Source organism: Tursiops truncatus, chromosome 15 (genome assembly GCF_011762595.2).
Source record: "Tursiops truncatus isolate mTurTru1 chromosome 15, mTurTru1.mat.Y, whole genome shotgun sequence".
Classification (NCBI taxonomy): domain Eukaryota; kingdom Metazoa; phylum Chordata; class Mammalia; order Artiodactyla; family Delphinidae; genus Tursiops; species Tursiops truncatus.
Genome location: NC_047048.1, coordinates 58806797 through 58824807, shown reverse-complemented (window position 1 = coordinate 58824807; position 18011 = coordinate 58806797). Strand labels below are relative to the sequence as shown.

The following is an 18011-nucleotide window of genomic DNA, read 5'->3' as shown; positions in this document are numbered from 1 at the left end:
AGGGTGGCCTGGCCTGGCTGGAAAATGGGATTTCCAGGGCTGGAGCCCAGTCCAGAGCTTGAGCCTTGATGAGGAACAGATGCACACAGAGTCCGGGCCCCGCCCACACTCCGCTGCAGCCCGGGGTGGGCGGTGGTAATGGCTTCCAGATGGGCTCCGCTCCGAGCAGTACCTTAAGTGACTCGGTCTGGGTCCCTGCGGGGCAAGACTGCCATCCTCCTCCCTGGCTCTTAGCCCCTCTGGTCCTGGTAGATACCTGACAGTGTACCTTGGTTTGGACCAGGTGACCTCAGGAATGTTGGCCCTGGTCAGAGCCTCAGTTTCTCCTTCTGAGAAGCAGGCATTCTCCCTCAGCAATCATTCTCCATCACGCCGGCCTGGCAGGGATGTCCTGTGCTGGGAAACCTGAGGAGGAGTATGAGAGCGTTTCCTAAACTGTGAAGGGCTGTGCACCTGGGGCAGAATCTTCCAGACCGAGCACCCCTGGAAAAGTAAGGACTTTGAGTTTGGCTTTTATTTTCTATTCATACTTATTTTCTGAATGTATAATTCGTATCCATAGTACAAAATCTCAAAGGTACAAAAGGAAGGGGACATAGTGGAAAGTGAATCTCTCTCCCACTCCCGTCCTCCAGACACCCAGGCTCTCCTTCCCCAAGGCAACCTTGTCACCTATTTCTTGTGAATCTGCCCAGAGATATTTTATGCATTTGTAAGGAAATACACGGGGTTCTTTTTTTTTACCCAGTGATGGCAGACTTCACACACTACTCTGCACTGTCCTTTTGTTATCTAAAGCTCCCTCTAGAGGTCTTTCTACACGCTTCATGAAGAGGCCCCCCTTCCTTTTGACGCCTGACCAAGGTGATAGTCAAAGTATCATACAACTATTTAGCATGGACATTGACAAATCGGAATGGAGTCCAGCAGCGCACAGCCCCTACACCTGTACGGTGTTGGTGGCTAGTGCCAGCTCTGAGTCTGCTAGTGTTTTCATTGCATGAGTGTGTCAACACGTACTCAACCAGTCTTCAAGCGATGGGCACTTAGGCTGTTTCCAATATTTTACTTTTCCAATCAAGGTTGCAATTGCATTGAATATCCATTTTATACATTTGCATTCTGCATCCATATGTAAAAAAAATTATTTTAACCTATACCTCACACCATACGCAAGAATTAACTTGAAATGGGCCATAGATCTAAATGTCAAACTTAAACCCATAAAATATCCAGACAAAAAGTAGGAGAAAATCTTTGTGGACTTGGGTTAGACAAGGATTTTTTAGACAAGACACAAAAAGCACGAATCCGGGAAAAAAAAAAAAAGTTTGACTTAATCAAAATCAAAAACTTCTCTTCTAATGGCACTGTTAAGAAAATGAAAATACAAGCCACGGATTGGGAGAAAATATTTGCAAAAGTAATATCGGATAAAAGACTTGTATCCAGAATATATATAAAGAGCGTGCACAACTGGATAATGAGAAAACAAATAATCCAGTAAAAATGAGCAAAAGATTTAAGAAGATACTTCACCAAAATATAGATATTGGTGGCAAATAAGCCCATGAAAAGACACTCAATATCATCAGTCATTGGTGAAATGCAAACGAAAGTCACAGTGAGATACCACTACACACCTGTTAGCGCGGCTAAAATTAAAGATACCACCAAAGCCAAGGGCTGATGAGGGTACACAGCAACTGGAACTTGGGAAAACAATGTGGCAGTTCCTTATAAAATTAAACCTACAATTACCATAGGACCCAGCAGTACTACCCAAACTTGATATCTACCCAAGAGAAATTAAAGTTGTGAAAAAGTCATACACAAATAGTTATAGCAGCTTTTCTCATAATCACCCCAAACTGGAAACAATGGTCCTCCAACCGGTGAATGGATAAAAAAATGGAATACTACTTGGCAAGAAAAATGAACCGTTGATACAAGCAAAAATACAGAGGAGTCTCAAAGGCAAGATGTGGGGTGAAAGAAACCAGACTTAAAAAGCTATGGACTGCATGATTTCACTTCCATGACCTTCTGGAAAAGGCAAACCAAATGGCCAGAGAACAGTCCAATTAGTGTTTGCCCGGGGTGGGTGGGGGAGGGGGGAGGAGATCAACTGAAAAGGGGCAGGAAAGAACTTTATGGGGTGATGAAACAGTTCTAGATCCTGATGTGGTGGTTACATGACTATCTGCTTGTTAAAACGCAATAAACTTTACATCTCAAAGGGATGAGTTTTATTTACTGGAATAAGTTATATTCCAACAAAACAGTAATAAATTCAATATTGAATATTTTAGTATTGAAAAATATTTAAGGAGACCATACATGTGTTTGTAAACTTAATAAATACTTCCAAATGCCCCACAGAGATAGAGGTCGTACTGGTTTGCTTACCCTCCCAGTGTGAGTGAGGGCAGGGCTCTAAAGGGCAGTAGGGGTTGGGAAGCGGGGGTTCACTGACCGGATGAGGCTGTGTTCTGGGGCTTTAGGGCCGTGGCTGGACGCTGATCTGCTGATCTGCTGCAACCCATGGATGGCACAGGCAGTGGCTGCTGACTCAGAGCTGAGTCAGACCCAGGCCTTACCCTCAGGGGGCTCCCAGTCTAGGGGCGAGACAGACACATAGAGCAAAGAACCTCACAGGGAAGTCGGAGCAGAGCTGACGGGAGAGGCACCTGGCCTGCCTGGGGGGCTCTCAGGAAGGCTTCCAGGAGGAGGCAGAGTCAGAGCTGAAACCTCTAGGATGATGGCTTTAGCTAGGTGAAGAGGAGGGGGAAGGGGGCTGCGGGCAGAGAGCACAGCTGTGTGAAGGAGGTGAGGGGTAAGATCGGGGTGGGGCCTTTCAGGGCCTGGTTGGAAAGTTCTGCAGCCACCGGCTGCCTGCTCTCCCTTGCGGTCAGGTTCCTCATTTGGAGAATGGGGCCGTTACCCAGCCTCCGAAAGTGGGCAAGATGATTCAAGAGAATATGTGTAAAGTGACTGATGTACACTTAGGTCTGCAACAGTGATGGGCGCCTGGAGGAGGGGGAGAAGGGGGAAGTCTGGTGGCAGCCTTTTGAAACTGGGTCAGAATCCAGGTGAGGGGGAAGATGTAAAGAGGTCGAGAATTAGATAAACAAGATCCTTTAAATCACCATAAAGGTTATGAAGAAAAATTTCAAAGGTACTAAGTAGAGAATGACTTGTGGGGAGGGGCATGGTATTTAGACAAGATTATCAGGGAAGGCCTCTTTGAAGAGGTGCCTTTTGAACTGAGAGACTTAGAGGAAGAGAAGGAGCCAGCCACGTGGAGATCTAGAGAGCATTCCAGGCAGAGAGGTTAGCAAGTGCAAAGTCCCTGAGGCCAGAATGAGATTGGTGTGTTTAAGGAACAAAGGAAGCCAGTGTGGTTTAAGTGGGCAAGCACAAGAGGGTAGGAGACAAGGTCAGAGGGGCCACGGGGGCCGATAGGTTGGGCCTTGCGGCCACCGTGAGCTTGTTTGTACCAGCCCTGACATAGCGCAAGGGGCCCTCCGGATCCTTGTTCCTGGTTGGCTCCTGGTCTCTTGCCTCCTCCTCTGTTCTTGTCAACGTCAATGGACACGTTGGCCGTCCCCAGATCCCTCCGGTGCCCCTCCACCCGCCCCGCTCATCCAGCAATGAGGCCCACCCTCCCCGAACCCCCTTTTCATAGGCTCCTCGATCCTCTTGCCTGTTGTTGAGTTTACACAGCCATCACCCCTGACCACAGTACCCCAAGATCATCAAGGAACCACCAAACATTCATTGACTGAGTGGGCGATGAATGCATTGTTGCCATTGTTAGAGAGGTGGCCCAAGGGAGGGCTCCACTTTCTACTTCCTGGGCGCCTGAGCCTCAATTGTATGACCTGTAAAATGGGGGAGAATGTAGCAAACAAGTGTGTGAATAAATGCTTGTAAATCTCAGTAGTAATCACAGAAATGCAGGTTAAATGGTAAAGAGGCACATCCCCTCTGCCTGTACCTACCCGACTGGCAAAAATTAGGAAGTCAGGAACTCCCAAGTTAGTGAGGGTGTGGGAGATGGGAGTTTCATGTTCTGCTGGCATTTGGACTGGCGCAGTACCTAGGGACAGTAAGCAGGAGGGACCCAGCCACCCGTCTCCTGCGTGTAAAGCCCAAAGAGATTCTCCCGCAGGCCTAGGAGGGGACACTAAGAGGCGATGGGTCTCTCTCCTGTGCTGAGCCGTGAGGAAGGGGGCAGTCAACGATAACCTACGTCTGATGGCAGGGTAAGTGAGGTGCAGGGATGCAGCTACGAAACACCAGGTGGATGAGGGGGAGAAAAGAAGATAGAAATCTGTAGCACGAGGCCATTTCTGTAAATGAAAAACCACAAAACACCCCCATGTGGTTCACAAGGATTCGTGAGTATTCAAGGACACAGACCGGACTCATGAGAGCGGGTGCCTGTGTGGGAGGGGAAGAGGAAGGGCAGGAGCGGCAAGAGGGAAATTAAAAAGAAAGAGAGGGGTTTGCAGGAATGGAGAACGATCAATGCAACTTCCTTGGCACCCACACTGTAAAAAACAATGAAAAACAAGATAAAGTGGGCATGATGGAAGGATGGCCATAGCAACACCTTCCTGCAACGAGATAAAGCGGGCAGGGTACTCAGCGCGGTGCTGGCACAGTCAAGCTTCATAGGTGTGAGCTTTCCAGCCACTGGCCCTAGTCGTCGGGGCCTTGCTCCTCTGTCTTCCTGGGCAGTGCTGCCCTCTCGTGGCCAAAACAGTTATAGGACTCAGGCCACTCCCAGGGTATCAGACAGACAAAGGGTGTGGAAAGAGCGAAGGAGGAGGGCGTCACAAGAGGCAGGGGACTTCCAATTGGGGAAGGATGGATCAAGTGAGGCTTCCTGGAGGAGGAGCATGTATGCTGAAGGAGAGATACTATTTGGAGTCTGGGATATTGATGAGCAAATGAAAGATTGTATGGAGTTATATTATCAAAAGCTACCATCACTAAGCCCTTCTGTGTGTCAGGACTTTACACACCTGGTATCATTTTATCCTCTACCACCCTGGCAGTGGGTGTTACTGCTTTTGGCTTCATTTGCAGCTGTGGAAAGGGAGACTCAGGGGGCAACGTGACACACCCAGGGTCCTGCAGCCTGCTGGGCACAGAGCTGGGATCCACACCCAGGTCTGTGTAACTTGCTGGTATGTTCAATTATCCCCACTTTGGGGTGGATCAGAGAACTCAGTGAGCCCAGGCATAATTCACTCCTGAATCTTGGTATCTGAAAAACTCCTTAGCAGACTTTCACACCAGGTTTGCACAAGTAATGGAAATGGAACCCTCAGAGACAGGGGGAAGCTCGTTGTGGGCTGGTGTGCAGGGGTTCGCCCCGGAAGCTGGCTCTCGCTCTTTGGCAGGCAGCTGGGGCGCCCACACTTGTGGATGAAAGGTGGGGCCTCACTCTCTGAACTCAACGACGTGTCTCCAAGACACCGTCTGAAAAATGCTTCATTTCAGAATTTATGTCAAAGCCATTTGAATTTTTATTAGGAGTACTTAATGACCAGTTTGCAAAATGTCTCCAAAGTATTTCATTTTTATTTTTTGGACTTGATAATATATTCCCATATCTTAAAAGTCAAAAGGAACAAAAGAGAAAAGCAAGTCTCCTTTCCATGCCCTTCAACCCCAGCCCTTGCACACTGCACCCTGTTGTGCAACTGGCCTTTCCTGGGTGACAATGTATCTTGGGATTGCTCCAGGCCAGCACACCACCCGCTTCCTCAGGCTTCTCGGCTGCGTGGCATTCCATCACAAACTCTGCGATTATATGGTAAACAGATCTCCTAGAGGTGTTCAGGATGTTTTCAGATTTTTGTGATCACACACAGGCTGCAGGGAACAGCCGTGTACCATGTACACTTGTCACTTTGCATGTGAACGAGGCTGATTAGAGGATAAATCACTAGAAGTGGATTGCTGGGTTGTAATTTTGATAGAGGTCGTCAACTCTCTTCTGCAGAGGCTGGGCCATGTCCTCCCCTGAGGAAGGTAGGAGAGATCTCCAGAGGCTTGCCCACAGCCTGGCTGAGGCCCTGTGGTTTGAAATTCTAGCTCTTGACCAATCAGGTGAAAAATAGTAGCTCTGTGTAATTTTATTGTCATTTAATTTGAGTGAGGTAGACCGTCTTTTCCAGTGTGTAGGTAAGAGCCATTTGGAATTCCTATTCTGGATGAATGTTTTTGCCGTAAGGGAGCAATGATGAGTGGGCCATGCCTCCGTGGGTGTCTGTGCATGAATGAAGTGGCCTCCTGGTGGAGGGCAAAAGTTTCCCATTCCACTACTTACTTTCTGAGCCTCAGATTCCTTGTCTGTAAAGAATAGGAATAATAATAAAATCTACTTCAGAGGGCTCTAGGAACCTAGGATGAATTTAAGTTTTTAATGTTAAGTGCCTGGCACAGTTCCTGGCTCAGACTTAGTGCATAAGAAATGTTAGTTGAGTGAATAAACAAAATATATGTCATAAGAAAAAATTTATTGAGTACTTACTATGTATATAAACCCTTGCTCATATATTAACTTATTTAAACCTCACAGTGACAACAGGAGGGATACTCTTATTTTCCCCTTTTACAGATGAGGAAACTGAGGCACAGAGAGTACAGGGTCTTGCCTGAAGGCTCATAACTTGCCTGAAGGTCAGAGATGGAGATGGGATTTGTGGCCTTGCCATCTGCCCCTCCACCCTAGGAGAAAGGTCCCACTGTCAACCCCTGCTCCTGTTGTCTATTGCTACAAAACCTCCCAACTTTAGAGGCGGAAAGCAACAACCATTTTATTGTGCTCATGAGTTCTGAGGATCAGAGTCCAGACAGGGCAGAGCGGGCCCGGCTTATCTCTGCTGGGGCCTTGGCTAGGAGGATTCTACAGCTGGGGCTCGAAAGGCCAGGGCTGGCAGACCCGCTCCGGAGATGGCTTCTTTACCGGCAGGTCTGGCTGGATGATCTATTCTGCCTTGTGGGTGGCAGGTTGAATGAAAAAGCACTTCTACAGGTGAGGCTGGGAGTCATGGACTGCAGGGTAGGGAGCCAGCAGACCCCAAGGCTGTGTCCCCGTATTCCAGGGTCTGACAGCCTAAGAGGCTTAGAAAGTCTAGGCCCCTCTGCACCTGCTGTTTCCTCAAGCTGGGACCCTCCCCACCCATCTCATTCACACTCGCTCATTCTTCAGTTCCCAGCTTGGCTCTCTGGTGCTGGGGGTGGAGCTCCCTGATCCCCATAGGCTGTAGGCAGATTTGCTGTCCCTCCTCCTAGATCCCGTTCCCTGTGCGGGGCCTTATCACACCATTGTATGGACTTGTCCACAGAGTGACAGCTCCAGGGACAAGGTCTGGGTCCTTATCACCAGCACCCAGCACAGTCCCAGGCACTTTATACATATTTATTGAGTGGATGAAGAGATGAGATCAATGACTTTCGAATGACTTTAACTGGAGCCTCAATTTCCTCTTCTATAAGCTGGCTTTCAGGGATGCTGTGAGGGTGGCAGGAAATAAAGGATGTGAAAATGTATGTGCATAGGCAGCAGTCAGAGAAGTGGGCGTTAGTATACTGCGGAGAGAAAAGCGAGGAAAATGAGGTACTGTCCCTAAAGCACTTAGCAGTGTCTGGCATTATTAGTCACCATTATCATTATTACTATTATTTTTGTTATTATAAGAATGCACATCTCCTGAGCCAGAAGGACCACATAGGATGGTTTTCATATACGTGGAAATGGAGATACATGAAGCTCCACGAGTTGGGGGCGGGGGCGCCGTGTGTCTTGGCAGGAGGCCCATAATTGCCGCCATCATGGAGACTGGCTATGGGATGCTGGGCGGGGGTTCTCCGCTGAGTCGGTTTCCCCTCTGTGCAAGAAATGGCCTGGGCCCTGGACCTCTGAAGTCTGACCCTCTCCGCGCTGCTGCGAACGCCAGTCATCCGAAGCCACCATCGCAAGCGGTGTTGCTCGGTTATGAGCCTGTTCCCGGTTGGGTGACGCCCTCTAGTGACAGAAAGTGGGTAGGACGGGCACCGTGGTGCCCCGACAGGCAGGTGCGGAGTGAGCCCAGGCGGATGCAGAGCCGGGGCGAGAGGGCCGTAGCGGGCTTAGCTGGAGTGGGCCGCCGGAGGGGTCAGGCGGGAGCTCCTAAACCTGGGCTAAGCTGTTAATTCTCTGCCACTGGGGTAGCATCCGGAGGGGCCAGAAGCCGGAACCTCCCCCGTACTCTGCCTGACAGTCCTCTCTTGCTGGGTGGCCCCATCAGTTTCCGAGCTTCTCTCTGAGTTTGGCCTCTAAGACGTGGTTACCTGGTAGGTTTGGCCTCTAAGACGTGGTTCCCAGTAAGGGGCCTAAATCCCCGGGAGAATGTGGGAGAGGCTGGGATTGGTGAGGGTTAGGAGCTGGGGGGCAGGGAAACATCTGCGATCCAAAGGTTAGAGGAGGGGCTTAGGCCCTGAAGAAACTTTATCTCCTAATTTGAAAACGTTTAGAAAAAATCTTGTCCACAGCCCCCAGTTGGGGCAGAGGACCAGGCCCCCTGAGGGAAAGCACATGGCCAGGGGATTGCAGGACTGGAATTTTCTCATCCTATCTTTGTGTCTCAGAATTGTGGAATTTAGAACATTCAGCATCCTAGAATTTGAATCTTACCAGAAAACTCCATGTAGAATATAAACTTTGTAGAATCAGATTAGTGAGCCTCGAGGTCAGAATCAAAAGTGCAGCCCCCTCAAATTTAGACCCAGTGATCTGGGACTGGAAGTCATCTGAGAGCTGCCCTCTCCCCCGATCTCGTCTTGGAATGAACGTTTGCGCTCACTGTCTGTTCCGAAATTTGTTCACAATTAGTAAGTCTGGGCGGGGCCCTGAAATCTGAATTTTTAGGAAGCACCCAGAGGATGCTGTTGGGCCACCCAGGCTGCGCAATGGATTTAATCCAGTTATGCCTCGTCTTCCTCCATCAAACGGGGGCACCGAGGCCCAGAAGGAGGAAATGATTTGGCCTTGGCCCCACAGATGGCCGATGACAGGCTGGGACTTGGACCTGTGCCTCCCAGTGCTGAGGCCCCTCTCACCAGCAGCCCAGGAAGTTTAGGTGGCTCTGTGCAATTGTCACACCTCCTAGGTGTCCCTGACCCCTCAGACATGTCATATAGCACACAGATAGGTTCCTGGGGTCTCTCCTGTAATCTTGGGGCTGAAAGGCACAGGGTTGCTCTCTTCTGCCTCCGGCCGAGCCCCCTTCTTACAGGAGGCCTGGAGGGGCTGAGGGCCCAATTCTCCTCTCCCCCCACGCCCCCCACCCAGTCCCTGGCACACCCTGGCCCTCTTGGCCCCGGGCATTCCAGAGAAAACCACCCCACATCATTTAGATTCCGCTACTCCAAACTCATCAGCGTCATGATTTCATAACACCTGCTTGATGCCCAAGAAGCATTTGCGAGTTTCTTTCTTTTCCCTTTATTAAAAAAAAAAAAAAAAAAATAGTGGGGTATTGAAACAACAACAACAACAGAGCATTTCAGAGGCACAAACTTTTGCAGAAGAGAAGCTGGTGGCCTGGCCAGGCAAGGGGCTCTTGCTGACCTCAGGGAGGTGAGAGGGGGACTGAGGCCTGGGAAGGGGCAGTTCCTCCGAATCTGTTGGAGGCAGTGCTAGGGGATCCCCATGCACCAGGTGGAGGGAGGCCTGGGGGTGGGCGCTGTCTCGGGTGGGGATGTGCCACTTCATCACCTTTGGCCTCTCCTCCAGCCAGCTGACAGCCCCAATTCCCAGGCCACCCTGGGCCCCTGGGGTCTCACGCTCTCCCTGCTCTTGGCTGCTGGAAATGCCAATGTGAATTGGGAGCACTGCTTCCTGGGGAGTCAGGGGAGCAAAGGAAGAAGGAGGCACTTGACGGCGGGACAACAGGCAGTAAGGAGATGCCTCCTGCTCTTCCGGCTGGTGTGCGGGGGTCGCAGGCTGGGGTGTCGGGGTGCTGTGGGTGAGTGGGGGAATCTTCCCCTGATCCAACAACTTCTTTCCTCACCTCCCCAAGGGCTCCCGAAGTTCCCTCTCAGCCGTGGGTGTGCTGAGCAGGGCAACCAACAGGTGGAAGGCACAGCCCCTGGGTTCCCTGTGTGACCTTGGGAAAGTCCCTTCTCAGGCCTGTTTCCCCAGCGGTACAACAGGCAGGAGGACCCGGGGGGACAGAGTGGCCTGGATGATCTCAACGTTCCTTTCAGCCTCCATGGCCTCTTCTAGGATGGGCTGGTGGTTCCTCCAGGGGTGACAGCCCCACCTGATGCAGGACATGGGTGTACCATGGGCTCAGGACGCAGGGGCCAGGGAACCGCGAGAGGAAGGGTGCTGAGGGAGCACTGATGAGTGCAGCAGGCAGCTCCCAGGAGGGTGATTGCGACACAGGAGGGCACGGGCTGGTTGACCAGCCAGAGGCCCCGTCGTGGTTCCTCCGTGGCCAGCTGGGGCAGCAAGAAGCCCTGAGACTCTTCCAGGGGGTTCCCAGGGGAGCTGGTGGCTGAGGGCTGTGGAAATGCCTCCAGGGATTGGCCAGAGCTGGAGGCACCCACAGCTCCGGGTTCTGGGGTCTCCTCTGGAGCAGAAGCGGGTCTCTCAGGACTCAGGAAGCCTGCCTGGGCTGTGGCCTGGGCCCTGCCCTTAGAAACACCTTCTCTGCAAAGGGGTCAGGGACAGTCCGGGAAAGGCCTAGAAAAAGATGTTTGCTTTCTTTAAGGAGGAGACAGAGAGCGAGGGGGTGAGGGATGGAGTGCACAGGAGCTGGTGTCTGTCTTAGTGTGTGTGTGTCGGGGGGCGGGTGGTGGGGGACGCAGTGAAGAACAGAAGAAAAACAGGAGGAAAGAAAAAGATAAAAGGAAAGAGAGAAAGAAGAGAAAGGAGGGGAGGGAGAAGGGGAAAACAGAAGGGTTAGAAATGCAGGAAATAAAAGAGAAAAAAGAGAGGAGAGGTAGGTGAGAAAGAGAAGAGAGAAGGAAGAGAAAGCAGCGGCAAGAAAGCGAGGAGCGCGCGAGAGAAAGCTTGGAGCTGCCGGCGGCCTGGCTGCGGGGGGCGTGCCTAGGCGGGCGCTGGGCGGGGCCTCCCTTCCCCCCTGCCGTCCAGCTTCCGGTCCTTGCGCGGGCGCCGATCTTTCCCGCTCTTCTTCTGGTTGGGGTTACTTTCTGCAACGAGATCGCGGGGCGTTGTTGCTGAGGCCATCCTGACAGACGAGGGTGCCCCCCACTCCCCGTAGCAGGGTCGGAATGACATGGGGGTGCTGACCTGACAATCACTCCTTTTTGGAGTTGGGACGGCAGCATCACTTACCCCAAACCGGACACTCCCCTCAGTTCCTCGGCGGGGGGTGGGGAGGGCGCTGACCTGCTGAGCACCACCCATGCTGGGCATCTGCCCCGCCAGGCCTGGAGGTCCACTGTTGGGACCCCAGTTGGGACTTAGGGTGGCCTCGAGGGGGCGCCCATGGCACTCCCACGTGCACTCACTGTGAGGTTTACGGGGCTCTTCCCTGGAGACTCAACACCTTTCACCTCGGTCCCGGCACCAACCTTCCCACTCAGCTTGGGCCCAGCTCTGCCCTCAAAACGACAACAGTAACGTCAGCACTTAGCTGAGGCTCCCACTGAGTATGCCACCCTCACAACAGCTGGGAAGCAGGCGCAGGCCCACTGCCCCATCTGACGCCGTCACCGGGGTCTGTGCCTCACCCACTTCCCACCGTGGGGAGTGGATGCAAACCCCAGACCTGCCTCGGGATCCTGACCCCATTGTGCCCCACTCCCCATGCCCCGTGGAGCTGGGGTGAGTTTCTAACACAAACATCTTATCAAGTCCCATTTCTCAGGTGAGGTGACTGAGGCCCAGGTGGGGCCTCACTTAACTCAGTGGCACAGCCTGGGCTGGAGTTCTGGGCATCACTTTCAAGTGACTCCTCACTCACTTGGAGGAAAAGATCATGTTGTCTCCGTGGCCTCCCCGCCCCCGCCCCAGCCCCCTTGCTCACACCGTCCTGGCCGCTGGCAGGTTCATGCCACCTCCACACCTTTGCAGTGGCTTTGCCCTCCGCCTGGAATGCTCTTCCCATTGTTTTTTGTCATTATTATTATCAACAGGTGAGAAGACTGAGGCATGGCTGGGAGCAGGGCCAGCCCTAAATTTCTGTTTTAAAAGTGTCTCCACATCCAGGCCGTTTTCACCCATCGTTGGCCCCATCCCCTTCTCCCACAGGAGCTGTGTGCCCCCTCGAACATGAAGGAACCGAGGCTCAGGGAACCACTTCCCAAGGTCACAGGTCAGGCACTTAGAGAGCTGGGAGTGGCAAGGGGAGGGCAATTTTATTACCTGAGTATCAGCTGTGTGCCCGCCTCCTCTGGAGTCAGGGCTCCTCCCTTCTCAGGGTCATCCCCTGAGACCTAGCTGCCCGCTTCTGGGGCCCCCTACACCCACTCCTGGGCCCTTCAGGGGTGCTGAAGCCAGGTGCCCCTCTAAGCCCCCGCTGACTGTGTCAGCCCTCAGGGAAGGACAGCATCTGGGGGATGGGGTGGGGGGCTGCCTGAGGGGCCCTTGCCAGCTGTGAAGGTGGGAAATGGGGTGAGAGGCTTTGGGTCCCCACCTCTTCCCTAGGCCTACCTACCCACCCACACCTGCCATCCACAAGTGTTGACTGAGCACCTACTATGTGCCAGGCCCTGTTCTAGGTGCTAGAGAGGGAGCTGGAAATAAAGCAAAGAGCTTGCTTTCACTGGAGGTCCCACTCTATCGAGGAAGACAGACATTAAACAAGCAAAGAATGTGCATGATCATTTCAGGAAGATTTAAGAGCTTGCGACGTGATATGATGGAAAGTGACTCTTGGTTGGGGGACGCTCATGGAAGGCTCTCTGAGGAGGGACATTTGAGCAGATGCCGCAGGGAGCCCACAGCAGGGCTGTTGTGAGGATCAAAGGCATCATATTTACAAAGCACTTAGCACAGTGCCGGCATGTGGTCAGCGCTTCTGGATGTTCGCTGCTGTTGCTATTGTTGTTATTATTCTCATTGTTATTACCTGGGGGGACAGCTCTCCTCTCTCAATCCCTCCACAGCCAATCAGCCACTAGCTCTCAGATGCCATCAGAGATGTGGCCATAGAGCTACGGACACCTGTCCGTCTGTGTGGGTGCTTCCTCAGGTCTGGGGTCTCTTAGTTTCTCTGGTCCCATCTCAAACTCATCCTCTGTCCCCAACTGCCCACTATGGCCCTGAGGTGCCTCCATGTCTGTTACCTGCACTCCCAACCCAGACACCACAAGCCCTTCTGAAACCAGGGGTGCCCCTGGGTTTAAGTCCTGACTCCACCCCGACCCAGTGAGCCCCAGGTCACCTAGCTCCAGGGCCCTCACCCTTACCATGGCTGTAGATTCTTCTTTGCACACAGACCTATGTTTGAATTCCAGGTCCACCTTTCCCTAGCTGTGTGACCGTTGAGCAAGTGGCTTAACCTCTCTGGTCCTTAATCTCCTCATCGGTAAAACTAGAATAACAATACCCACCTCATAGTGTCATTGTGCAGATTAAATGACTTAATGAATGTAGAGGATTATCACAGTGCCCTGTGCATAGTAGGTGCACAGTTAACATTAGCTAATGCCACATTCTTACTACTCGCTGTTTACATCTTACCCACACGCTCTGCGGCCTCTCTTCTATTTAAATCAGTGGTTCTTCATAGCCAGTGGGATATTCTGGAACTCCGTGGTGATCTCGGTTGTTACAATGAAGGGGTTCCCTGGGCCATTCAGTGGAAGGGATGGGGGTTGCTGCGTGGGACAGTCCCCCAGGAAGAAGACCCCATCCCAGCCAGTTCTCTAACGGCTGCTCCAGCCTCACGTAGGGAGCTGAGAGTTGAACTCTGTCTCTTGTGTGAATGCCAAGTGTTTGGGAACACTTGTCCATTACTGAATATTCTAGGGCTGCCAGCGTGGTGTCAATCGAGAAGTCAGACAGTTTTGTTGGACTTTACTAAGAGCTGGTCGCCATTTGGGAATTTGCATCTCTGACGGCAACACAGCCGTGCATAAGGCCCTGACCGTGGACGGCTACCACTTTCACTGTGATTTGACTTCGGTCAGTACTCTCTGGTGCCTGGGACCCAAGCGCTGCCATTGAAATTTCTTTTATTTCTCTTTTATAGTTAAGCACTATACTGAATCTTTTAAAAAATGACCAGTGCCAGTGGGTCACATTATCCATGACTTTGTTTCAGAGTGTAAAGAGGGCGTCCCAAGTCCTTTGACAGGAGGTGTCAGTCTGAAAGGGTCACAAACTCCCGCTGGAAAGGGCAAGCTTGATCTTCCCAAGGGGTCTGGGACTGACCCCAGTAGGAGGACACCAGAGGGGGCAATGCTCAAGACACAGAAAGGTGTGGCTAGAGGGGGGCTTTCAGGCAGCCTTACAGGGACTCGTTGTGGGGGCTGTGTCCCAAGGCCACTCAGAGCCACCCTGGGCCCTGCCTGCTGCTGCCCCCCGTGCCCGGCCTGGTGCTCACCTCCCGGGCAGGGCCTCCGAATGGGACATTGCCTTGACTCAGATAGCACCTGGCAGGTGGCTGCCTCCTCCCGCCCGGCCCGGCCGGCCTCCCGCACGCGGGTCTCCAGGCCCCAGGCTGAGCCGCAGGTCTTCCCGTTGTGTGTGCAGGGGCTCCAGCTGCCCCAGGGGCCCAGCTCACACTCCTCTGTGAGGTGGAGAGACAGACAGACAGATGGGGTCAGCCGGCAGCGAGTGTTCCTCAGCTCAAGGGCAGGGTCTGAGCGGTTCAGTTCCCTGAAGACACCATCTCCTCATGCAAAGGAGTCACAGGCTATTACAAGCAGCAGAGGGGGACGTTTAAACAGCTATTTGTAAGAGCCTGGGATGAGAGCTGTACTAGAGCAAGCACAGGCTGCTGCGGGCCAGACGCCTGAGGGACCCGTTGTGTGGCTTTAAAGGGGAAGGCTTCCCTGAGGAGGTGACAAAGGAGCTAAAGGGAGAGAGGACTTCTTCATCAGGTGGTGATGGAAGGAAGTGCATGCGGGGCAGCTGTGTACAGCCTGGGGGACTGGCCACGCTGTGTCAGGGACAAGGAAGCTACAGTGGGGGTGGAGTGAAGGTTCAAGGTCAGCTGGGAGGCCCTCGGGGCCAGGACCTGGATTTTGAACTTGATCGTGTGCCTTTGATCAGCTGTAGGAGGTGGGAGCTACACTGGGCTGTTGTGAGGAAAAATGAAGTCACGGACATGAAAGGTCTTAGTAGGGAGAAATTTTCAAAATATATGACCATATATAGTATTCTTTCACATTTGATTCTTTTAAGAGTCCCTGAAAGGTAGGCAGAGAATCGGGCAGCTATTAATACCCCATTTTTCAGATTAGGACACTGAGGTCTAGAGCAGGTGAGGGGCTTGCTAAGGGAACAGAGAAGGAGCTCACAAAACAGAACTGCAAGTGTTTAAGATCCAGTTGGGCCCAGACTCCAGCTCTCCAAACCTTTGAATGATGGTCCTTCACAGATGCATTCATTTGGGAAGCAAAAACTGAGCACCTACTGTGTGCCACCTGCCGTGCTGGGTGCCGAGGTGCAGCAGGAACAAGACAGACCCTGCCGGTCTGTCTGCTGGTCTTGGGTCTGCCTCCCAGAGTTCACTGTCTAGAGCGGTCAGGCTGGAAGGCAGGGTGCTCTGACAGTGATGGGGAAAAACAGGCAGCTGTGGGAGACCAGAGGGTCCCAGCCTGGGTGACCTGGAAGGCTTCCTGGAGGAGGAGACTCCTGATCTGTGTCTTGAAGTAGGGCTGGGGAGGTCAGCCAGGCTCAGGGAGGGGCAGGAAGGAGAAGTGCTCCAGGTGAAAGGAATAACCCTAGCAAAATCCCCAGGATGACTCTGCCCTCATGGGGAAGTTGGAGCACGGACTCAAATGGGGAAGGAAAAAAATGATAGGGGTGGAGAGGTGGCAGATGGGGACCAGACTGCCCATAGCCTGGGGGCTCTACCTGAGGACAATGGGAGCCACTGAAGGGCCTTGAGCAGAAGAGAAGCCTGATCAGATTGTCATTTTGAAATAATCACTCTTGCTTCTGAAATGAGCCAGCTGGGCTAGAGGCAGTGAGACCAGAGGCAGGCAGGTAGGCAAGAGGCTGCGGCCAAGGTCCCAGCAATGGGCAGAGGGTGGGGAGAAAGGGATGTGTGGGGATGGGGTGGGGAAAAGGGGGAAGGAGGGGTGCGGCAGGTTTGGGAGCTTTATTCTGCTTCATTTCCCCCAGAGTTCTTTTTACCACCTAACATCTGTATTTATTTTTGTGTGTCTTCCGTCTCCCCACTAAAATGTCACGTCTATAAGGGCAGAAGCTTTGTCTGTTTTGTTCACTGATGTGTCCCCAGCAACTTTGAAAGTGCCTGGAGCGTAGAAGATGCTCTAGTAAATATTTCCTGAGTGAAAGAACGAGATTGGATTGGATGTAGGATGAGAGAGAAGAGCCCACAGTGATGCCCGGAGCTGGTTATTGATGGAGGAAGCCCAGAGGAAGCCCCAGGCTGGGGATGGGGAGGGAGGGAAGGAGGCATCCATAGGGCAGGTGAGGATGTGAGTCTGCTGCCCATGGAGAAATGCAGTTGAGGACAGTGAGTTAGGAGCCATCAGCTTTTGGAATGACGGTGAACATGTGCCCAGAGAGAATGTATAGGCAGAGATATGTGATTTAGGTGAGAACACTGGAGAATACCCTTGTGTAAGGACAGATCACAGAGGAGGGGCTCACACAGGAGTCTGAAAAGGAGTGATGGGAAAACAGAACAGTAATGACAGCTAATATGATGTGTAATAATAATGACATGCATTGAGCATTTGCTGTGTTAGTTACTGTATTAAGTACTTTAAATTGTATTAATTTACCCCTTACGACAACCCCCCCCCATGAAGTAGGTTCTATGTTCTACTGTAATTTTTTTAACATTTGGAGAAACTGAGGGACAGAGAGCTTAACTGACTTGCTCAAGGTCACTGATGGTGAATTTTAGAGCTAGCATTTGAACCCAGGCCTTATTCCAAAATCAATGCTCTTCTTCTGTGCTCTGTGGCCTCTCTTGGCAATCATACTGATGTAGATGTTGGTAGTAATAGTAATCATAATGGTGCTTATGATGGGTCTAGTGTATTGAAGGGTTCATAGGTGTACCTGACACGGTGTTGGGCTTCCCATCACCACGTGACATACTCCTATGATTTCTTCCAGGTCTCCTGACACCCCTCACCAGCCCCTGCTCCAGGGAGGGAGGGGACAGGGCAGGGTGGGGATGCCCCCACTCACCCTGGCACTCCCGTGTGCTCTGCTGGGCTGCGGTGCCCGGCGGGCAGGTGGGCAGACACTTTCCCTTGTGCAGGTAAAACCGCCTCTTGCACTGGATGCAGAAGTCCTGGCTGAAGCAGCTCTCACATGTGGCCCCACATTCTGTAATACAGCAGGGCCACCCTTGGTGAGGGTGGCTGCCCAGGGAGGGGACCCTCTGGGACTGCCTGGGACTGGGGAGGGCCTCTGAGTAGCCCAAGCTCTGTAGCACTGGGGTCTGGATTCAGTGTGTCCTCTGAAGCCCAGACTTGTCCAGGGTCAAACTGAGCCGCATTCAAGAACTCTTGTTCTCATTTGAATTGAGGCTCAGTGGGGGCAGGTGACATGTCCAAGGTAACATGGTTATTTTGATTTCCTTTCTCATTTTAGCTGAGGCTCAGAGAGGGCAAGTAAGTTGCCTCAAGTCACACAGTAAATCTGGACTGGGAGTGAGGACTCCCTACTCCATTTCCATCAAATCTCAGAGATGGTCATGATTTGTCCAGGTCACAGTGAAAATTAGAGTTAGGAGTTAGGGCTCCTTTTCCCATTGAGCTAGGCCCAGAGAGAGTGAGTAGCCTGCCAAAGGCCACAAAGCCAAACTAGGGTAGAAGCGAAG

The 18011-nt window shown here is 52.2% G+C and overlaps 1 protein-coding gene across 1 annotated transcript in view; it reads right to left on the bottom strand.

The window, feature by feature from the left end:
• Window positions 1–11116: 11116 nt before the first annotated feature.
• RSPO4 (R-spondin 4) overlaps window positions 11117–18011 on the bottom strand; it is a 39509-nt gene continuing 32614 nt past the window's right edge. The window contains exons 3-5 of the mRNA XM_033840996.1: window positions 17375–17515; window positions 14583–14768; window positions 11117–11220 (exon numbers count right to left, since the gene is read on the bottom strand). Of these exons, the coding sequence (XP_033696887.1) occupies window positions 11117–11220; window positions 14583–14768; window positions 17375–17515 (431 nt within the window). The remainder of the gene's footprint in view (window positions 11221–14582; window positions 14769–17374; window positions 17516–18011) is intronic.